General features: G+C 45.4%; 1 protein-coding gene across 1 annotated transcript in view; it reads left to right on the top strand.

Moving 5' to 3' along the window:
- The window catches only part of kif28 (kinesin family member 28), a 54,659-nt gene that overhangs the window by 12,732 nt on the left and 17,713 nt on the right, over positions 1–24,214 (top strand). The window contains exons 8-15 of the mRNA XM_088334903.1: positions 4,504–4,658; positions 4,728–4,839; positions 4,910–4,977; positions 6,584–6,726; positions 6,789–6,910; positions 9,580–9,670; positions 10,865–10,925; positions 10,992–11,115. Coding sequence (XP_088191029.1) covers positions 4,504–4,658; positions 4,728–4,839; positions 4,910–4,977; positions 6,584–6,726; positions 6,789–6,910; positions 9,580–9,670; positions 10,865–10,925; positions 10,992–11,115 — 876 coding nt within the window. The remainder of the gene's footprint in view (positions 1–4,503; positions 4,659–4,727; positions 4,840–4,909; positions 4,978–6,583; positions 6,727–6,788; positions 6,911–9,579; positions 9,671–10,864; positions 10,926–10,991; positions 11,116–24,214) is intronic.

The following is a 24,214-nucleotide window of genomic DNA, read 5'->3' on the forward strand; positions in this document are numbered from 1 at the left end:
ACTGGTTGCCAGGCAATCGCAGGGCACACGGGGACAGACAACTCACTCGCTCAGTCCCCCCTAGGAACAATTTGGACCGGCCAATTCACCTGAAATGCATGTCTTTGGAATGTGGGAGGAAACCGGAGTGCCCGGAGGAAACCCACGCAAGCACGGGGAGAACATACAAACTTCGCACAGTAAGGCCGGGAGCTGGATTTGAACCCACGCAGGAGGTTCCCACGACCTCAGAACTGTGCCGCACACGCGCTAACCACTGCGCCGCCGTGCTGCCCTAATAAAATATTATGCACCAAATTAAATCAAAGATCCATGAAAGACACATGAAATATAAATTAAAATATTAACAGAACTTAAAAAAAACTGTAATTACATTTATTAATTATTATTATTATTATTATTAAAATACTAAACAAATTTGATCTTTTTACACTTTGAGCAGAATTAAAATTGTGCAACACAAAATCCCTGAAAATGCAAAAAAATAAAATGAAAATACAAAATATGAACTCTTCTGTGTTATAAATAAACAATAATATGCAAAAAAAAACAACTACAGTAAAACTCGGTTAATCCGGATTCAAATGGACCAGGAAAATTATCCAGATTATCCGAGTATCCGGATTAGCCGATGTCCGGTATTTTTGAGACCGCCTGACCTCAAAATTATGTTTGGGAGAAAATACATGAATAACTTACCTGGTTTTGATTGAAGATGAATTCACGCGCTTATATTCACACAGATAAAATGAGAATATCAGTGAAATATACATACAGCGTTTTTCTGAATATCTGACAATGTTTCAGGTTTCATGTGAAAATAAGCTGCAATATCTTTCTCCGTCATGCCAGTGTTACAGTATTGTATGATCATAAATCTTTCTTCTAAGGTCCAGTCCTCTCGACTCCTCCTCTTCACTGATGCAATGATATGACACTCAGCGTAGTCTCCTTCAGTGTCGTTTTGCACGTATAGATCACAACTTGAATCGAAGCACAATGAGATAGAGTCAGTCAATGATAACCGGGAAGACGTCCCACGAAGACAAACACATAGAGGGATTTGTTTGTCTATGAACAAAAGGATGGTCAAGTCAAGTCAAGTAAAGTCACATTTATTTATATAGCCCTTAATCACAAAAATGTCTCAAAGGACTGCACAATTACATGATCTTAAACCAGCATGCGGGCAAGGGACAACTCAAAAACCTCAGTGTGAGGAAAAAAGAGAAACCTTGAGAAAATACCTCACATATGGTAATCCCCCTTCCAGGATTGACCAGGGTGAATCACAATTAGCATTACTGTAAACAGAATAGTAAACACCAGGTAAGATGTTGAAAATGTCCGGAAAGTGCATGACAGCAACGACGCCCCCAGCCTGTAAACTAGTCCAGAAAGTCTATGACGGCTACGACGCAGCTTTCCATCTCTGCTAGCTGGTAAATGCAGGGGTTGACATGCTTCAGGTCAGACGCTGGTCCGCTGACTCATCTCAAATCGTCCTTCTCCTTCGTATCAGCCAGGCAGGCAGTCGGAAAAAGACAGGACAATACAGAATATGAGGTTGGCATCAATCATAAGCTTTGGAATAGAAGTGTGTCTTAAGCCTCAATTTAAAAACTTCCGTTGAGGTTGCAGATCTTATCTTCGGAGGCAGGGCATTCCATAACACCGGGGCCCGGATGGAGAACGCTCTCGAGCCTGCAGACTTCTTGGCTCTCGGAGTCACAAGTAGACCGGCGTTTTCCGAGCGCAGACTCCGTGCAGGAACATAGGGGGAAATCAAATCAGAGAGATAAGAGGGTGCAAGCCCATGCAAACATTTATATGTTAATAAGAGAACCTTAAAGTCACATCTTAAGTGGACTGGGAGCCAGTGCAAGTTGGCCCATACAGGAGTAATATGCTCAAACTTTTTGGTCTTAGTCAAAAGTCTAGCTGCCACATTCTGAACCAGCTGCAAACTTTTAATGCTAGACATCGGGAGACCAGAAAGCAATACATTACAGTAATCAAGCCGAGAAGTAAAAAACGCATGAATTAAAACCTCTGCATCTGATTGGGACAGCATCAAACGAATCTTCGCAATATTACGGAGGTGGTAGAAAGCTATTGTAGTAATATTTTTCACGTGTGACTGATCGACAGATTAGGAAATATAACACCTAGATTTTTGACCGAGTCACTGTGGGTGATATTACATTTGTCTAGGTTCAGGGTAGTGTTTGAAAACAACTGATGACAGTGAGCTGGACCAATAATCAACATTTCAGTTTTTTCTGTGTTAAGGCGTAAAAAATTAAGTGACGTCCATCTTTGAATCTCAGTAAGGCAAGCGTCCAGATTTCTACAATGAAGTCATTTAGCTGCTGTGCAACAACATTTTCAAGTAATTTTGCAAAAAATGGCTGATTTACACTGGCCTATAATTACCTAGGCTTTCTGGGTCAAGGTTACATCGCTTAAGCGTGGGTTTAATGATGGCAGACTTGAAGGCTACAGGAACAATACCCAAGGATAGCGATATATTAACAATATTTAAAACTGATGGTCCTAAGATCCCAAACAGATCCTTCACCAGTGAAGCTGGAAACGGATTGAGCAGGCATGTAGTTTGTTTGGCCCTACTGACCATCCGTGTTAGATTATCGAGGGACAAATCATTGAAACTGGAGAATGGTCCTTACCTAACACCTCCACATCTTTGAGATAGGAGGAGGATACAGAGTGTTCTTTTAAAATTTCATTCCTGATTAGTTGAATCTTTTTATTAAAATATTCCATAATGTCGTTAGCAGAATAAGTACAACTATTTGGGTTAAGTTGTTGTCTGGTAAGTTTCGCCACTGTGTCAAACAAAAATTTGGATTATTCTTATGTTTAACAATAATCTTAGAGAAAAACGATGCTTTAGCTCAGGCAAGAGCTACTTTATATTTCAGCAAGCTGTCACACCAGGCCAGTCGGAAGACCTCCAGCTTAGTAGTGCGCCATTTTCGTTCAAGTTTTCTGCAACCTTGTTTGAGTAACCTGGTTTCTTCAGTAAACCAAGGTGTATTCTTCTTAGGTTGAAATTTATGCCTTAGGGGTGCCACAGAATCAAGAACATTAACCAAAGCAGTATTGAGTATAAGTTGTTTGTAAGTGAGTCAACAGACCCAGTGTACGAAGGGAAGGCTGCAGTTACCGTAGGTAATAGTTCTTTTAAGGCTAATACCGTTGTAGGACGGATATTGCGACTGCTAAAGCCTAAATTTTCTTTATCACAGTAAACATTAATCAGCACCTCACACTTAACAAGATAGGGATCAGAGATGGCATTAGGATACGGTAACACTGTAACATTTGAGGCTACTACGCCACGGGTCAGAACGAGATGTAGAGTGTTCCCATCTTTATGAGTGGGCACATCAACTATTTGATTAAAACCAAATGTATCAATCAGTGACTTAAAAGCAATTGCAAGTGAATTTGAGTAGTAAAGTATTATTTTTTAAATTACTATTATTTTTTTTAATTATTATTATTTTTAGACCCGCGAAGCTCTGAACCCGCGAACGTGGAACCGCGAAGTAGCGAGGTCCCACTGTATACACTTTCCAGGAAAGTTGCGTCATCCAGCCTCTTCCGGTAAGAAGACGTCAAAGACAGCTTGTCAACTTGGAATACCACTCCGGAATAGACTTGGCAAAATGCATCGGAATGGATCAAAATGATTGGGATTTTGATCAGGAATGGCCAAAGATCAGGATTATAAAATCCGGGATATTCATAGATTTTTCGAAAGAAAAAAATTAGAAATCAATTGGACCAAACTCTTTTATCCGGATCTTCGCAAAATCCGCATTAACTGAATCCACATAACCTGGATTTTACTGTATTAACAATTATTTTTGAACCAATTTAGACACAGTTTTCCTGAAAAACACGCAAAAAAATAAATTTAAATAAATTAAATGCAAAGCAAAAGATCAGCAGTCAATTGCATGATTCAAAGGTACAATGCACTCTGCTTCGGAGCAATTAATATAATTAAAATGAGTCCAAATTCGGCTCATTTTTTTGCTTTTTAAACATACAGTAATTTCTTTATTTTTTTTGTCTTACGTATTCAACTCAATTACTACCCAACAGCTATAGAGCTTTTTCCGTGTTTGTGAACGAGTGTGACAAAGGCCAGCTGTGCATGCATTTTTGGAGCAGAATTCATTTCAGTTTACAGCAGCCAAGTGACAAAAAACATCATAAATTATAGATAGAAACATCTCAAAATACCACAAAGCATGTGCTACCAGCAAGATGGAAACTTTATTTTAGTCATCAAAGTCAACAACAACAAAAAGCAATATTTTGAACAGCGCTGGATTTCTCCCTTTGAAGGGGTTGGAAACATTGAAAAATTAGCTTTGGAAGTGCTCGAAAGGTACTTGGCGATGAAAAAGGTGTACAAACTCTGTATAGTGAACTGTACAATACGTTTTCTGTGGACTTCAAATCAAGATCTTATCCAAAGAGAGTGTGACCAAACAGTCCAACATGAACCTGGTGGACCTGGCTGGTAGCGAGCGTCAGAGATCTGCGTGGTCTGAAGCCGACCGTCTCAAAGAGGGCACGGCCATCAACTTGAGCCTCACCACGCTAGGCAACGTCATCAGGTAGACGAGGCCTGCTTATTTTTGTCAGCTGTATCTTTTTTTTGCCGACGTACATCTTCTGGCTTGTAGCGCCCTTGCTGACATGGCGGTGGGGAAAAAGGCGGTGCATGTTCCTTACAGAGATTCGGTCCTCACTAAGCTTCTGCAATCTGCCCTGGGAGGAAACAGTCGCACTGTTATGGTGACCTTGACAGTCTCTCTGCTTATATTGACTTGGAAGGGTATGGATGATTTAGTACCTTTTTTTTTAGATTGCAACACTGAGTCCTGCTGACATATGCTACGAGGAGTCTCTGTCCACACTTCGTTATGCTGAAAGGTACAATGACAAAAACAGCTTCTGATAATTTTTTGGGGGTGAATGTTTGTGGGGTGTTTTTTGAAATGCACTCATGCGGATTTCAAGAAAGAAAGAAAGAGAAAAAGGTGAAAGGGAAACCATGAGAGAGGGAGAGAAAGAGAGAGAAAATAAAGAGCAAAAGAGAGAGAGGGAGAGCAGAGAGAAAGAGAAAAGACAAGAAATGGAGGGAGAATGAGAAATCCAGCTGCAGCTGATTTGCGAGTGCGGCCTGGCTTTGGTGACATCCAGTGGACATCTGTAAAACTGCAGCGGATTTTTCTCTTGCGCTTTTCAATGGGCCGCATGCTTTAATCCCTGCCACTCGTCACGGCTATTTTTTATTTGAGCTCTGTCGTTGGCAGAAGGTTGCTAAGAAACCCTTTATCTATCCATTGATCCATTATCTGCACCGCTCATCCTCAGTAGGGTCGCGGGGGGTGCTGGAGCCCATCGCAGCTATCTTCGGGGAGTGGGCAGAAGACACCCTGAACTTTGTTGCCAGCCAGTCGCAGGGCACACAGAGACATACAACTCACACCTAGGGACAGTTTGGACCGTTCAATTAACCTGACATGCATGTCTTTGGACTGAGAGAGGAAACCGGAGTGCTCTGAGGAAACCCACGCAAACACAGGGAGAACATGCAAACTCCACACAGGACGGTTCGATCTCATGAGAAACCCTTTATGGAAGCTTATTAAACTATGTATGTTCACTGTTGAAATACTTTATGACAAACTCAGTTAACCTTGGCCCGTCGAAGCTAGGGTCTGGGTGAGGTTGGTCCAAATTTTCCACAAAAAGTTCAGATAAAAACAGTTATTGAATGTAATTTTTTTATGATATCCTGCACAAAAGATTAAAGATTGAAAAAAAAGAATTCATATGAAAATCCATCAATAAATAATTAATTCCATAGTTCGCTGCACTTCAAGGGACAGTGTGTATTACTTGGTGTCTCCTAAGGGTAAAAAAGTCACTCATTAAAACAAAATATATACTGGTAAGTTGAGATATTCGGATGTATTTTATTAAACATAAGCCCCACTTATAGAGAGCTGCCAAAATGTTCTGACATCTTGCTGCTAATGGTCCCCCAAATAACAAAAACACTTGTCACACTTGTTTTGTCAGCCTAGGCAAAAAAAAAGAAGAAAAATGTTGATTTTTGGTCACTTGGAGTCTCTGTAAATTTCATTCTTACTTGTGACATTTAACACTCATTTTAGATTGTACAACAGACCACTTCAAAATGTAGTGGTCAAATAATACACTCTGTCCTTTTAACTGTATATACCAAGACACGCCAGCAAACCACTCAGAGTAATTTGATTGGGTGAATGGGAGAGCTGGGTGAATCTCTGCACACAGCGCAAGGCACGCGTTTCTCTCTTTCGCTCAGTGCAGTCTGCGCCGAAGGTTAAATATGACGATATCCTTCTGGTTTGCAGGATTTTGTGACATTTTTACAAAACAACTTTGTCTTTTTGAGTCAAAAAGGTTCCCGACCCCTGTTCTAAAGGTATAAAATGAATGTTTACCCCCATATGAACCAGGATACATTTGATTAAACACTGTATTTCAGGGCCAAGCACATCCAGAACCGACCCGTGGTGAACGAGCGTCCCACCGAGCGTCTGGTCAAAGAACTGAAAGCCGAAAACGCCAAACTGATGCAGCGACTGAACCGACTGGACCAAGATGGACGCGGGTCCGGGGACGCAACCAGTAAGGAAGCCATCCCGGTTTGCCTGTTGCTGCAGAATTTCCTGACGTCCGTGCTTGCATAGAGGAGATTCGTCAGCTGCTGACCCACAACGAGCTCCAGATCAGAACCATTCACACTTTGTGGGAGCAACATCTGCAGGAGGCGCTTAGAGATTGGGAGCAACAGTATGCTAACATCACACAGGTGTGTGAGAGGCTGGTTAAGAAGTGAATCATACTGCCTCTTATTGACCTTGCTCCCAGCTAGTAGTATGTGTGAGAGAGAGTAGCATTATGTGTGTGACAGAATAGTGTGTGTATGAGAGTATAGTAATATGTGCTACAGAGTATAGTAGAGAGTGTACGAGAGTGTAGTGGAATGTGTGAGAGAGCAGTATGTCCATGACAGTATAGTAGGGTGTATAAGAATATAGTATCTATCCATCCACTATCTTCCGCTTATCCAGGGTCGGGTCGCGGAGGCAGCAGCCTTAACAGGGAAGCCCAGATGTCCTTATCCCCATCCACTTCCTCCAGCTGATCCGACGGGATCCCGATAAGTTCCCAGGCCCCATGCCAGACATAGTCTCTCCAGCGTGTCCTGGGTCGCCCCGGGGCTTCCTGCCAGTGGCACATGCCCGGAACACCTCACGAGGGAGGCGTCCAGGAGGCATCCTTATCAGATGCCCGAGCCACCTCAACTGACTCCTCTCAATGCGGAGGAGCAGTAGCTCTACAAAGTCCCTCCTGGATGACTGAGCTTCTCACCGTATCTCTAAGGGAGAGCCCAGCCACCCTGCGGAGGAAACTCATTTTAGCTACTTGTATCCGGGATTGTGTTCTTTCGGTCATAACCCACAGTTCATGAGCATAGGTGAGGGTAGGAACGTAGATTGACTGGTAGATCGAGAGCTTGGCCTTTCGGCTCAGCTCCCTCTTCACCGTGAAGGGCCGGTACAGGGTCTGCATGACGGCAGACGCTGCGCCGACCCGTCCGTCAATCTCTCTTTCCATCCTACCGTCACTTGTGAACAAGACCCCAAGATGCTTGAACACCCCCCTTCGAGCAAGATCTCATTCCCAACCCGGAGGGAGCATGGTCCCCTTTTCCGGCTGAGTACCACAGTCTCAGATATAAAGGTGCTGATCCTCGTCCCGCCCGCTTTACACTCGGCTGTGAATCGCTCCAGTTAAAGAAGTCCAATAACGATACACTACTCGGGTTTAGGCCAGGGGGGGCTTTCTTCCCAATCATGCCCCTCCAGGTCCCACTGTCATTGCCTACGTGAGCGTTGAAGTCTCCCACGAACAACAGTCGGGACCCGTCACCCAACCCGAAGGCGGAGAAAGGCTACCCTTTTGTCTACCGGGGTGAACCCCAACGTACAGGCGCTGAGCCGTGGAGCAACTAATATGCCCACAACGGCTCTGCGCCTCTCACTACGGGCAACTCCAGAGTTGGAGAGAATCCAACCCCTCTCGAGAGGACTGTACCAGAGCCCAAGCTGTGTGTGGAGGTGAGTCCAACTATATCTAGTCAGAATTTCTCAACCTCACACACCCACTCGGGTTCCTTCCCTGCCAGAGAGGTAAAATTCCATGTCCCAAAAGCCAGTTTCTGTAGCCGGGGATCGGCGCGCCAAGGATCCTTCCTTTGGCTGCTACCCAGGTTTATATGCACCCGATGCCCTTGGGCCCTCCCACAGGTGGTGAGCCCATGGGAAGAGGGACCCACGCCGTCCCTCAGGGCTGTGCCCGGCCGGACCCCGTAAGCAAAGGCCCAGCCCACCAGGCGCTCGCTAGCAGACCCCAACTTCAGGCCTGGCTCCAGAGGGGGGCCCCGGTAACCCGCGTACGAGGGAGATTGTTGACCAAAGAGTATAGCAGTATGTATGATATAGTAGTGTTTGTGCATGGGCATGTATGACAGTATTGTTCTGCATGTGTGAGAGTAGAATATTATGAGTGAGAGCAAGTACCATTTACTTCTCAATCGGCCTCCCATACATATTGTAAGGTTTGACAAAAAAATGAAATTGCTCCCTGTGTAGTAGTACAGCACGAGTGAGAGAGAATAGTAGTAGTATGTGTATGACAGGATGGTAGATTGTATGAGTTTACTAATATGTGCGAGTATAGTAGGGTGTGTTCGATAGTTTAAAAGTGTCTGTGAAAGAGTATAGTAGAGTGGATGAAAGTATATCAGTATATATGAGAGAGAATAGTGTGTGTGTGTGTGTGTGTGTGTGTGTGTGTGTGTGTGTGTGTGTGTGTGTGTGTGTGTGTGTGTGTGTGTGTGTGTGTGTGTGTGTGTGTGTGTGTGTGTGGGAGAGAGTATAGCAGTGTATATAATAGTAGTATGGATGAGAGTTTAGTGTGTCTGTGTCTGCATGAGAGCATTGTTTTTCATGTGTGAGAGTAAGAAGGATACACCTTTAAAACAGCCTCTCATACATATTGTACGGTTTGACGTGAAACTAGAGTTGCTCCTAGTACAGTATGATAGTATGTGTGAGAGCGTATAGTAGTTTGTATGTGACAGCATTGCAGTGTGTGTATGAGAGTGTAGTAATACGTGCAAGAGAGTTTATTAGTGTGTGCGAGAGTAAATTAGTATGTGTGAAAGTCTAGTAGTTTGTGTATGAAAGTATAGTAGTGTGTGTGAGAGAGCATAGATGTATGTGCGAGACAGTATAGTAATGTGTATAAGAGTATAGTGTTATGTGTGAGAGTATAGTGGTCATTGTGCGTGGGTATGTCTGTCTGTTTGAGAATATAGTTGTGCATGTGTGAGAGTATGATGTTGTATACGGGAGCAAGTACGATTTACTGTACTTCTTTTTCTATTTCGTTTGTTATGTGTGTGCTTGTCAGGAGAGGAGAATGATGCAGATGCATCCTTACATTCTCAATATCAACGAAGATGCTCAGCTATCGGGTGTGATTAAGCTCTTCATCCAAGAGGGTCAGTCGTAACTTTTAAACGTCATTTCTTAAGGTTACATTGTGTAATGCTTGGTGCCTCCGAGTGGTACAAAAATCATTCATTCAGTAAAAAAAAAACATTGATTTGAATACTTGGCAAAAATACATGAACTATCATACCAATGTTATTTTTTATTTAAAAAAAAAAAAAAAAAAAAAAAAAAAACACAGGTCGAGGTTTTTGTTCACATTGGACAACTGTCACTCTGGGGCTTTGAATTATTAATGAAAACAAACAGAAAGGCATCACAACCCATGGTTTGTTGAAACGTGTGCATAAGAAACATTTGCATCGATCATGATGTTGGTTCCGATAGAAGATTGGATTCGGCTGCTTGGAGTGGTCGGGAGCTACAGTACCCAATTTTGCCACCAGAGGGTGTTAGAGACCCTACGAAAGCAAATGCCACAAAGCAGATGTTTAAGGATTTTGTTGATATTTAATAGGGTCGCCTTAACACAAAACCAATATAAAGACTCGCGGAGGCCTAAAGTACAACTCTGTACATTTTCAATCTCCCAGAAAGTATCAAGAATGTGAGTGTGTTCCTGACTCTAGCCACCTCCCACTAGGGGGATATGGTACATCAATCCATCCATCCATACATCCACACAAACACACACACACACACACACAAACACACACACACACACACACACGACTTATTTTAAGTATATCGTATATTGTTTAATTAAGGCTGATAAATTTTCTTTACAATAAAACCTTTTTGAGACTTATACCTATCTTCAAGGGGCAGTGTGTATTACTTAATGCCTCCTAGTTCTTAAAAAAACAATATTTATTTAAGTAATAAGCTAAAAAACATGAACCATCATATAAATATGTATTATCTGAATACTAGTAGGTTGAGAAACTCGAATTTATTTTACAAAACATGTGGCTCACTTAGTGGGAGCTGACATGATTGTTCACCATCTTGCTGCTGAGGGTACCCAAAAACTCAAAACGACTGGGCAAAAAACACGAGAAGTGAAACAGTGTATTTTGGGCCATTTAAGTCTCTGTAGTTTGAATGATTCCTTGTGCTTTTTATCACTAGTTTTCGGTTGCACAACCAGATACAGTGAAATCTAGCAGTCTACTAATACACACTGTCCCTTTAATACAGCGGTCTGATTGCGAGTCTAGCAATAGACTTTGTTTTCCTTTCAGGTGAATGGGACATCGGCCTCAACGAGGGCAGCCCCACGTCCATCTCCATCAAAGGTTTAGGGTACGGTGAGCAGAACTTCTTTGAAACAGAGAAAACTTCTGCATTTTGTGTGTTTTTATACTTCAGGATCCAAGAGCGACATGCCATTTTGGAAAACAAACTGCGCCGGGTAACGCTAACCCCACTGAAGGGGTCCAAAGTCACAGTAAACGGGAGAGCGGTTTCTCAGACCGCCGAGTTGCAGCACCTGGTAGGTGTCACCACGAAGCAGGGTCCTTGCTACAGATGAGTGTTAGGCGGGCATATCAAATGCATGCATATTATTACCTGCAATATGTGTTAGCACAGCACTGTTTTTTAGGGATGTGATTTACAATTAGCAGTTTAAAATTGAACAGTTTAGTCTTGTATTTTGTAGTATCTTTGTTGTTGCACTGAAAAGTCACTGTTTCATATACATTTTGTTGTGTCATGCAGGGACTGTGGTTTAAAGTTGCTTAATATAAAAAAAGTTTAAAAAGCTAAAGGTTTAGGGCAGAGTGAAAAAAAAATTACAATACAAATATTATAATTTAGTAGAATAAGATTTTTCAAAAAATGTATTTATTTATTTTGTGCCGAATATTACATTATTATCATTAGTAATACACTAAACAAAGGGACCCCTTTTTTTTCCTTCTTATTCTCCTTTTATTGTTTCTTTTTCCCTTTTATTTTGTTCTTAATTTGTCCTTTTTCCTCGCTTTTCAATTATTTTTATTGCTTTTCCTCTTTTTTTATTATGTTTTACTGCTTGTTTTAGTTTTCTTTTTTATGTCCTTTTTCTTTTATTCTTTGGTGTTCCCTTTTCAGAGCTTTTGATTGTTTTTCTTGCTTAATTAATATTTTCTTCTTTTCTTTCTCCCTTTTACTTCTATGGTGTTTTCTTTTTGTTTCTTTATTTTCCTAGTTTTTTCTTTTGTCTTACGTTTTTCTCTCAATTTTTCCCACTTTTTTCTTTTTCTCGTTTTTTCTTCATTTTTCTTTGTTGCTTTATTTTTCTTTTTTTTTCCTGTTTTCCTTTTTTGCCCCCTTTTCTTATTACTTCTTCCCTATGTTCGATTACCAGACCCCCACCCTCCCAACGTAATTTGTAGTCTTCCTTTGACTCATTTTTGGTGCCACTACACATAACAGCGACATCCAGTGGACGAATATGAAACACTGTTGCTTTTAGAACAGCGTAATGTTTTTGTGGTAAACCCCATTTGGCCCAACCTCTCCCGGATCCTCGCTTCACCGGCCCCCAATTCAATTAAATTTGAGACCAAGAAATTTGTATATGCTTGCATTGAATCTGACTCCGTAAAAGTACTTCAAAATAGCAACATAATAAAAGAAATAGGAGAAAACGTGTACACCAACCCGTGGAAGCAGTAAAGCCATCATATTTTTTGGCTTGTGCAATCTTGAGAGCTTGCTAAAGAACACTGAACCGAGACACTCATTATTTTAGTCTCTGGGCTTCAAACCAATTGAAGATTTCAGTTAGTTGCTAGTTACGAGACGCCTAAAAATATTTATGTTAATGGTCTGAGGTTTATACTGTATGTCTTATTTTTGTGTTGTTTGTATGGGAAAGAAGCCAATTTGAATTGTTGGAGAGTGCAGGTCGCAAATTTCACCACTAGAGGAAGCATGTCGCACGTGAATGGTATGATACGTAATACTATCTCCAAACAATTATCAACTGCCGCTAAGAACGCAAAAGTGGACTGTGATTTCTTCTCTACCCTGTAAAAGAAACAGGTTAGTAACGTGTTTATACACGACTACAATCCAGTCATATGGACTATTAAACATTGTGAGAATTGCGAGGTAAAGCGTAAAAGAAGAGTATTGTAGTGGGTTTTACATAATTCACCCACGGAACCATTGTTTAGTTGGCGAGTTCATAGGGGGACTCTTAATTCGGCCGGCTCGAGCCACTCTCGTGTTTGTTTTGTGATCGCAAGTTTAAATGTCATTAAAGCAGCTTTCGTTGGCACCTTTGTTTGACACTCTGCCTACGACGCCCGTCTCTGCTCGCTACATTGGTGACCCCGACGTTAGTCTCGTGGAAGTTTCCGAGGCTGTGCATAATACTGAGCATACCGTCATGGCATACGCGCCCGTTCTCATGCTCCCCGAGTTCTGGGAGTCATCGGCGTTAACGTGGTTCGCACAAGCAGAGGCTCAATTCGTCCTGCACGGAATCACTAATGATGACTCTCGCTATTACCACGTGGTGTCTGCTTTGGGGAGCTCAACTGCAGCGAGAGCGGTGAGTTTCATCACATCCCCTCCTGAACTGGATAAATATAAGGGACGGAAGGCATATCTCCTCAGAATCTTTGAACTGTCGCGTTCTGAGCGTGCTCGACGCCTCCTTGCTATTCAGGGCTTAGGAGACAGTAAGCCATCGGATCACATGGAAATGATGTTAAACTTGCTTGGCACCAAAGAGCCAAATTTTCTTTTCATTGAACTGTTTCTGCGTCACATGCCGCCGCATGTCCAGACGGCGCTTGCGAATACAACCATTACAGATCCGCGTGCATTGGCAGAGGAAGCGGACCGGTTTTTCCTGGCCACGCATAGATACATACATGAGGTGCTGGCCCCTACACGCACCTACACACCATCAAGTGCGACGCCCCCAGCCAGCAAGGCACGCGCGGCCACTGACGATCAGAAGGTGTCAGGTCTGTGTTACTACCATGCACGTTTTGGGTCCAAGGCCAAGAAGTGCCGTCCCCCTTGCACCTCCAACGCGACGGGAAACTTCAAGGCCTGCACTCTGTAGCGGCTGTGAGTGCAGGCGCAAGAAACCGGCTACTGTTCATCCGGGACGCCATCTCCGGCCAAAAGTTCTTGTGTGACACCGGCGCCCAGAGGAGCGTCCTCCCTGCCAATGTGGACGATGTGCGGGGGGGAACACATGGACCTCCATTAACTTCTGCCAATGACACCCCCATCCGCACATACGGGACACGGACAGTGGACGTGTGTTTTGGGGGTCAGCAGTTTACATGGGACTTTGTCACTGCGGATATTGCTTTTCCTCTTCTTGGTGCAGATTTTCTGTGTGCCAATGGATTACTCGTCGATGTGAAAAATGGCCGCCTCGTTGACGCATTGAATTTCTCCTCTCTCGCGTGTGTCCGCGACAAAGGGAATTTTGAGGGTCTGTCCAGCTCTCTCTTGGACGGTGATATTTACCACCGGCTCCTCGCTGAATTCCCCAGTCTGGCGAAGCCCACCTTCTCAGCCTCCACGACCAGACATGGGGTTGAGCACCACATTGAGACCAAGGGGCCCCCTGTTCATGCCAGGGCCCGACGACTCAATCCAGACAGACTAGCAGCTGCTAAATCTGAATTTACGAACATGGAACGTCTCGGCATCATTCGCCGATCAGACAGCCCCTGGGCCTCTCCACTACACATGGTCCCGAAACCAGGCGGTGGCTGGCGCCCATGCGGGGACTATCGCCGCCTTAACGAGGCTACCACGCCCGACCGTTACCCAGTCCCGCACATTCAAGACTTCTCTGCACACCTGGTGGGCAAACTTCTCTTTTCCAAGGTGGACCTAGTGCGGGGATACCACCAACTGCCAGTGCATCCCTCAGATATACCGAAGACGGCCGTGATAACTCCATTTGGGTTGTTCGAATTTCTCAGGATGCCGTTCGGACTGAAAAATGCCGCTCAGTCCTTCCAAAGGCTGATGGATTCAGTGCTCAGGGACATGCCTTTTGTGTTCGTCTACCTGGACGACGTCCTTGTTGCCAGCTCCTCAGAAGAGGAACACTTGGAGCACCTCAGAGACCTCTTCACCAAGCTCAGTCAGCATGGCCTGATTATAAATCCCGCGAAATGTGTTTTTGGCGTACCCTCCATCCACTTCCTTGGGCATCTCATCACCAAGGATGGGGCTTCCCCCCTACCGTCTAAGGTAGAGGCTGTCTCTACCTTTCCTCTGCCGCCAACAGCACGGGGCCTCAGGGAGTTTCTCGGCATGGTGACATTCTACCATAGGTTTATTCGCCGAGCCGCTGATGTCATGCGCCCACTCTACGAGGCCCTCAAGGGTAGGTCACCCAATCAAGCTGTTGAATGGACCGCTGAGAGGACCAAGGCATTCGAGGACACAAAAACCGCGCTGTGCCAGGCAGCCATGCTGGCTCACCCAGCTCCCGGAGCCCCAGTCGCACTGACTACAGACGCATCAGACCTAGCAGTGGGTGCCGTGTTCGAGCAGTGGGTTGACAATGCTTGGCAGCCACTCGCCTTTTTTAGTCGCCAGCTGGTCCCCAGAGAACGTAAATACAGTGCATTCGACAGAGAACTACTTGCCATCTGGTTGGCGATCCGCCACTTCCGTTTCATCTTGGAGGGCCGTGAGTTCATCGTCATTGTTGATCATAAGCCTCTTACGTTCTCCATGTCCAAGATGTCCGAACCGTGGTCCGCCCGCCAGCAGCACCAGCTGTCATTCATATCGGAATACACGACTGACATCAGGCACATTGCTGGGAAGTCCAACGTGGTTGCGGATTGCCTGTCCAGAGCAACCATCAGCGCTGTGCAATTGGGGCTTGATTATTCCAGTATGAGTGTGGACCAGGCTTCTGATAACGGCATCCAAACGCTCAAGAGCTCAGACACTGGTTTGCGGCTGGAGGAGGTTGCGGTCGGAGACTCAGGGGCCAAGCTTTGTTGTGACCTCTCCATGGGTTGGCCTAGGCCGCTTGTCCCTGCTGGCTGGCGTCGGGCTGTTTTTGAGGCAATACACGGCCTGTCTCATCCTGGCAGGAAAGCATCCATTAAGCTAGTGGCCCAGAAGTTTGTGTGGAAAGGGATGAGAAAGGACGTCCGGGACTGGGTCGACTCATGCGTGGCATGTCAACGCGCCAAAGTGCACCGTCACATCAAGGCCCCATCGGTACCATTCGCCATCCCCGAACGGAAGTTTGACCACGTTAACATTGACCTGGTGGGCCCACTGCCCCCTTCACACGGTTTCACTTACCTCCTGACGATGGTGGACAGGACGACCCGTTGGCCTGAAGCAGTTCCGCTGACTTCCACCTCAGCTGTCGATGTGGCCCGGGCGTTCATCGGCACATGGGTCGCCCGTTTTGGACCCCCTGCAGATCTCTCATCTGACAGGGGCGCACAGTTCACCTCCGAGGTGTGGAACACGGTTGCCGAGAGCCTGGGAGTCAAACTTCACCGCACCACTGCCTACCACCCCCAGGCTAACGGGTTGTGCGAGCGGTTCCACCGCTTGATGAAAGCGGCCCTGCGCGCCAGCCTGACCGATGGGGACTGGGTCGATAAGCTACCCTGGGTCATGCTGGGACTGAGGACCGCTCCCAAAGAGGACCTTCAGTGCTCTTCAGCTGAGTTGGTTTACGGTCAAGTGCTGCGGGTGCCAGGTGATTTCATCCCAGACCCAACGACACCCTGGGCTGCATCCAGGGAGAAGTCCATCTTGCAGGGCACTGCAGGAGCGTTTGTGCCTATCCCCACATCGCGACACGGCAGGCCAGTTTCACGGGTTCCCTCCAACCTGCGCTCGGCTGGTTTTGTTTTCATTCGCCACGATGCCCACCGCGGACCATTGCGCCCTCCTTATGATGGACCGTTTAAGGTCCTGCAGCATGGTGACAAGACCATGGTCGTGGACATTGGTGGTAGGCCAGAGACTGTCTCCGTGGACAGGGTTAAGCCTGCCCACATGGATATGTCCAAGCCATTGGAACTGGCCCAAGCCCCACGGCGCGGCCGTCCTCCTGCGACACGACCCTCCGATCCCGTGGGTACCCACTCTGACCCTCCGCCTCCAGCACCTGTGGGCTCTCCAACTGAGTCCACAAGCTCTCACCCCCCCGCTGTTCCAGCTCCTTGTACCCGCAGTGGCCGGGTCAGCGTCCCAACCAGGCACAGAGACTTTGACTATGGGTGAATTCTGGGGGGGCTTGTGTAGTGGGTTTTACATAATTCACCCACGGAACCATTGTTTAGTTGGCGAGTTCCTAGGGGGACTCTTAATTCGGCCGGCTCGAGCCACTCTCGTGTTTGTTTTGTGATCGCAAGTTTAAATGTCATTAAAGCAGCTTTCGTTGGCACCTTTGTTTGACACTCTGCCTACGACGCCCGTCTCTGCTCGCTACAGTATTTTCGTTTATTGTAGAAAAGACAAGATGGCGGTCTGGCGACCATTTCGTTACGTTATGTATGGCTCCTGGGCATTTGTTTTTATTTTCATTAAGAAACTAATCAGGTTTAAGTGCAATATAAGTTCTGTTTATGGATTTTCATCTAATATTCATGCTAACTACCGAGTTTTAGGAGCACTTTGACACGGTTTTGGTCGGTCGTTGTGCTTGTAAATGTGTTTAGGCTGGCTGTATTCTTACAGAGTAGATAAAATTGTCATTCTCTGTGAACGACAGCACAAGTAGAGAATTTTTATTTTTGCTAGAAAGAATTGTATAGTAAACCTGATTGCAAAAGTGTAATTTGTTTAATCTTAAGTTGTGAATTTGATTAAGTTTATTGATTTATTTTCAATTTATATAGTGACCAAAGTATTTATTAAAGACCTGAGAGCACACACAAAAAACTGATGTTCTAGAGAAAAAATAAAATAAAATAAAACAGCTGCCATAGATAAAGCAAAACATGACTCTGTTCCTTTCTCTACACTTTAAAAAAACAGGCAAACTTATCTTCTGGGACCAGGTTACTCAGTGTGAGGCCTGTATGTTGTGTATGTAGTAGAGTTGTAGTAGAATACAGCGTTTATAACACAAGATGGACTGTTTCGTTTCACACGAGTGCCTTTCGGCCTGGCATCAGCACACAGTGCCTTTCAACGCATGATGTCTCAGATCCTGGCTGTTCAAAAGGGCGTGCAGTGCTATTTGGACGACATCATTGTCAGTGGGGAAACGCCTGAAATACATGACGCCAGATTGAACGCCGTCCTCAATCGTTTACAGGAGAGTGGGCTGAAGCTCAATGCTGCAAAATGCCACTTCAGAAAAACAGAGTTGCCCTTCCTTGGGCCTCTCATCTCTGCCTCTGGTATACATCCAGATCGTGGCCATGTACGGGCTGTGGTTGAAGCTCCCACTCCACACGACGCTCAATCTCTGCGATCTTTCCTAGGCCTGATTGCGTGGTACTCAAAGTTCATCCCCAACTACGCCATGCTTGTGGAACCTCTCCGTGCTCTACTCAGACAGTCTGCTACATTCCACTGGTCTGAAGAGGCGCAAGCGAACTTTTCCAAAGTGAAGGAGATCATCACTACTAGCTCTGCACTCGCCTTGTTCGACCCTTCCCTGCCAACTGTCGTGACAACAGATGCGTCAGACAATGGCATCGGTGCTGCGTTGACACAAATGAAAGGTGACATAGAACAGACCATTGCATTTGCTTCCAGGACGCTGAATGCATGCGAGCGAAATTACTCAACAGTCGAAAAAGAGGCTTTGGCATGCGTCTGGGCGACTGAAAAGTGGCGTACTTATCTCTGGGGCCGTCACTTCACTTTACGGACTGATCATAGCCTTTTGACCACTCTACTCACAACCAAAGGCCTTGGACGTGCAGGCATGAGAATAGCTCGCTGGTCTGCTCGACTGCTGTGTTTTAACTACACAATCGAATACAAACCGGGCCATGAGAATTTTACTGCAGATTGCTTGTCACGTTTGCCTCTCCCCATCACAGACGACCAAGAGGAGATGGAGTTGGAGATGGTGGCTGCCGTGTCCCCTGATTTTGCTGCAGTCACTGCTGATGAGCTCTCCAGTGCGTGTGAGGAATGTCCAGTGCTACAGAAGGTGCGACACTACATGCGGAAGGGATGGCCTCGTACTGCAAAAGGCCTTGACCCCCTCATCGTGCCATACTTCCGTGTGCAAAATGAGCTTGCCGTGCAGAACAGTGTCATTGTGCGTGGCACTCATCGTGTTGTGATATCACAACGGCTACAGGAAAAAAATGATCCAACTTGCTCACGCTACACACCAAGGGATTGTTCGCACAAAACAAAGACTGAGAGACTTGTACTGGTGGCCTGGAATGGATTCTCACGTTGAGCTCGCCATCAAATCATGCCCCGTTACAGCCTGTGCCTACCCCAACTGCTGCCTGGGAAAAGGTTGCTGTGGACATTGTTGGTCCTATTCACTCTGCGCCTGCTGATTGCCGCTTCGCCATCACCCTCATTGACTATTACAGCCGATGGCCTGAGATTGCCTTCTGCTCAAATGTTTCTTCTGCCTCTGTTATGACTTTTCTTTCCATTGTGTTTAGCAGAGAATGTAATCCACAGGAAATTGTTACTGACAATGGCCCTCAGTTCTGTCGACCGAGTTTGAAGCATTCCTTAGTGACAGGAACATCACACACCGTCGCAGCTCTGTGTACTACCCACAGACCAACGGTGAAATTGAGCGTTTCAACAGAGTCTTCAAGGACTGTCTACAAACAGCCAACATCGAAGGTAAACCACTGAAAGCCTTCTTCACTGAGTTTTTACACACTTATAGAGCCACACCACATGCCGTGACTTCAGTGTCCCCCGCTCCATGCATCACACTGCTGACAAAGGCAACATGCTACAAAACATACAAAACAAACAACGGGAGTCAAAACAATACACCGACAAACGTCACAGTGCAAAATCACCCAGCTTCCAGATTGGCTCTGCGGTTCGCATCCGCAAACCTGGAATCATTGCCAAAGGACACTCAAAGTTCACCAAGCCTCTGACAGTGGTAGCCCAAAAGGGTCCAGCCACTTATCTGCTGTCTGATGGAAAGGTGTGGAATGCTTTCCACCTTGCCCATTCTTCCACCTGTGCTGCTGCTTCAGCGCCACAGCCTGCTAATGCTGATGCTTGCCTCCTGCCAAGCAACCAATGTGCTGAGCCACCTGAAACTGAAACTGTGCCCTCACCACATCCCTCTCCAAGTGCACCGAGAATACGACATGCTTCTGCATGGCTTCAAGATTACGTGACTTAAAAAAAAAAAAAGATACAGAAAAGATGTGGTGATGTTCAAAAAAAAAAAGACATGATGAATGTTCATTGTTTTAAAAATGGTCATGTTTGTTTATGATGTGATCCTCATACAATCTGCTTACGTTTACAAGGTTTACACACTTTTGCCTACTGATATTGACAGTATAGTTCCTTACAATATTGCTTACCTTTGATAAATATTTACCTCTAATCTGGTAATGAATATTGAAATGTATGTTTTCTATAAGCTCATACTTACCGAAGAGTTATTGCGTATTTCAGATTAATGCTACTGTTTGTGTCTTATTCTAACAAAAAAGAATATGTGGTGTCATGTAATACACTCCCCCTCCTGCGGTGTCGCTGTATACTAATGTGCAGCCTTGTACTTGTGTTTGAGAACTACCGAGGAAGAAGTGAAATAAACACTCTATGAATGTACCGTCCGTGCCTGTCTTGAATTCTACTACAACTCCACTACATACACAACACTGTAACATAGACTTCATTTTAGACGTAATTCTGTTAACACCCAGATTACTGAAACCATAAAGGAATGCATTACTCGGAGTGTAACTACAGTATATAGTTACAAATTACCGTATATACTTGCATGGAAGCCGACCCCTAAAACTGCTCTAAAATCGCCCCATACTGAAAGAAATGGAAGAAAACGTGTACACAGACCTGTGGAAGTTGTGAACCTTTTATATATCTTGGCTTGTGCTATTTTGATAGTTTGCAAATAAGGATGAAGCTTAGACACTCCATATATTTCATTTATTTATTTTACACTGCAGTGTTGAACGCACTTCATGTTGTTGAACTATTATATGTATATATATATATATATATATATATATATATATATATACACAACTAACAATAATATATTTTTTCTTTTCCATACAAGCCTGTATTGTGATACATCCAAGAAGATTGCCCACCACCTGTATTATCTATCGACCGACCGACCGACTGTCTGTTGTTGTTAATCCATTCATAGCCTTCAATCCCAAAATGCATCCCCTTTTGTGTTTATAGAATTAAATTCACTTTGTATTGTTTTACAGTTGACTTTTGTTGTGAACAAAAATACAGACACTCCCCTACTTACGAACGAGATATGCTCCGGACGATCGTTCGTACGTTGAATTTGTTCGTAAGTTGCTTTAGTGTTATATTTTGTATGAAATGTATGTTTAAGGGGGCAGCACGGCAGCACAGTGCATAGCACATGTGCAGCACAGTTCTGAGGTCATGAGATCGAACCTTCCTGCTTTGCATGTTCTCCCCGTGCTTGCGTCCGGGCACTCTGGTTTTCTCCCTCATTCCAAAAACATGCATGTCAGGTTAATTGAACGGTCCAAACTGTCCCTAGGTGTGAGTTGTATGTCTCTGTGTGCCCTGTGACTGCCTGGCAACCAGTTCAGGGTGTCCCCTGTCCACTGCCCGAAGATAGCTGGGATGGGCTCCAGCACCCCCCGCGCCCCTACTGAGGATAAGCGGTGCAGACAATGTATGTATGTATTTATGTTTAAGGTTATATAAGTATGTTTAAGGTTTATGTAAGTATGTTTAAGGCTTGTATAAGTAACTTGTATTGTTTTGTACTGAAAAAAAACATTTAGTAAAATAATATGCTCTATAAAAATAAATGTATATATCTGTTCTTTGTTTTATGAATTTCCTATACAGTAGTTTTTCTTTTTACATGCATTTCGTAGACATTTAATTAACCTTTTCTTGTATTCTTCTTTTTTATTATATTCCTTAATGGAACAGTGCTTATTATATCATGAAATGAATATTGTCAGTAATTTATTGTATGCATTGTTTACATGAACCTAACAGTAGATGTTCATTTTAAGCGGAAAATAACAGCAATAAATTGGGATTGTGAGGTCTAGGCCGGACGTCCTGCTCACTAAAGGATGAAGTGAAGTGCAACTCAATCTCCACTCCCTTACAGATGTAGTGATTGCGTCGTGGCAATTATCTGGCTTGCCAGTCAGTAGGTCACTGCATATGGCTTCTACTACATTACTGTGTCCATAGCAAGGCCTTCCCACGGCGTCCCTGTTTACAATGAGTTTTCTATGGGTGCGAGTTCCGGGCGGTATAACTGGGATGGGCGGGCTGATCCTGCAACCTGAGTTGCAAAGCTGTCTAGGAGAGGACAAACTCTAATTTCAGGCCGGGCAGGTGGAGCTTGACAGCGTTGGCAGGCCATCCATCTTGGACAAAGACGCCTACCCTGGCCATTGGATCATGGCTCCACTGTCTTGTGGACTCTTCTGGAGAAGGAAAGGCTATGGGAGTAAACCCATTCAGAAAATCCCGAGTGGGGCCCCTAATCAGCTGGAACGACTACATGTCGCCCTTCTGGCAGCTGCTGGGGCCAACCTGGTGCCAAACGTACTGCCCAGCAATCCTTTGGACCACACCAGCAAGGCAAAGAGGGGGATTTTGGAGTCTGGGCAGCCCTGAGTCTCCATACACCTTGCCCAGTTTTTGCGCGCCTAAGAAGCCACTTCGGTACTGCTGCAAGCAACAAAATCAACACGGGAGGCAAGCAGTTACGAGTGATAAGTCCAATCCAATTGGCGTGGGGATACGGACGCTACGGGTTTGCCTCTGTCGTTTGCAGGACTTTTTTAGTCCCATTGGTCAGCTACCGCCCACCTCAAGCCGGGCAGCCCCCTGGTTAGTAGGGTGCCAACTCGTCACAGTCCGCCTGCTTGAAACAAATCTCGATAAGCAGACTGCAACATCACACCAGGCCAAACAGTAAAGAGAAAGAGGGAACTACCAGCCCTGCACTTTGCGAGCTGTAACTTCAGGACTATGTCTGGCCTGTCTGACAATCTGCGTCAGATTGACGATTCCAAAAAGACGGCCATCATCAAGGCCAAATTCTCTAGGCGAAAGGTGGACATTGCTGCACTACAAGAGAGAAGGCTTGCAGACAGTGGCATAATTTATGAAAGTGACTACACCTTCTTCTGGCAGGGCAGAACTGAAGAGAAAACACGTCTGTATGGAATTGGATTTGCAGTTGACAACAGCCTGTTGTCTGCCACCGAACCACCCACAGGCAGCACAGAACGCATACTCGCTATGCGCCTATCCAAATCCACAACCACACGTAGCAACACTGCCCTGATGCCTGACCCTGAGCTCTGCAGTCAGTTTGTCGACTCCTGCGAACAGGCCCTGAGGGACCAGCCAACAGCTGAGACTGCTCAAGAGAGATGGAACTTTCTGCGTGGCACCATTTACAGAACAGCTTTGTCTACATTTGGCAAGAAAAACCGACGCAACCCTGACTGGTTTAAGGAAAGCCTCCCTGTGATGGAACCTGTCATCAGGGCCTAGCGCGACCCTCTGATCAACTACAAAAAGGAGCCGTCTGCCAGCAACCTTGCCGCCCTGAGAACAGCAAGACACTACGCCAGCCAGTACTGGCTAAACTCGTGCAGCAGTATCCAACAAGCTGCCAACAGTGGGAATACTCGAGGCGTGTTCTAAGGAATGAAGAAAGCCTTCAGTCCTAGCGCAAAAAATGGCCCCCCTGAAGTCCGCCATAGGCGAAACGATCACAGACCGCAACGAGCCGTTGAGACAATGGGCAGAGCACTACTAAGACCTCTACTTGAGAGGGAATGTTGTCACAGATGTGGCCATCAACAGCATCCCCAACCTGCCTGTCATGGACGCGCTTGACGAACTACCCACTGAAGAAGAGCTAAGCAAAGCTATCGACTCCCCTCGCTTGCGGCAAAGTTCCAGGAAACGACGGCATCCCAGCAGAAGTGCTGTAGTGCGCCAAGCGTACTCTCTTCAAACAACTCCATGTGCTTCCCTGCCAGTGCTGGGAGGAAGGAGCAGTGCCCCACGACATGCGCAATGCAAACATCATCACCCTTTATAAGATCAAGGGGGACCGCAGCGACTGCAATAACTATCGAGGGTCACCAGGGTCACATTGAAAAGACTGCAGCTGCTGGCCCAGCGAGTCTACCCAGAGTCAGAGTGTGGCTTCCGAGCCGAGATATCGACCACCTACATGATCTTCACTGTGAGGCAGCTTCAGGAAAAATGTCGGGAACAAAAGCAGGCATTGTACATCGCCTTTGTGGACCTGACGAAGGCCTTCGACTTAGTCAGCAGGGACAGCCTCTTCAAGCTCCTGCATAAAATAGGGTGTCCACCAAAGTTGCTAAGCTTGATTACCTCCTTCCACGAGGACAAGAAGGGCATAGTGCTGTTTGACGCCT

The sequence above is a fragment of the Urocampus carinirostris genome, chromosome 4 (genome assembly GCF_059441175.1).
Source record: "Urocampus carinirostris isolate Australia breed hairy pipefish chromosome 4, RoL_Ucar_1.0, whole genome shotgun sequence".
In the NCBI taxonomy this organism is placed as follows: Eukaryota; Metazoa; Chordata; class Actinopteri; order Syngnathiformes; family Syngnathidae; genus Urocampus; species Urocampus carinirostris.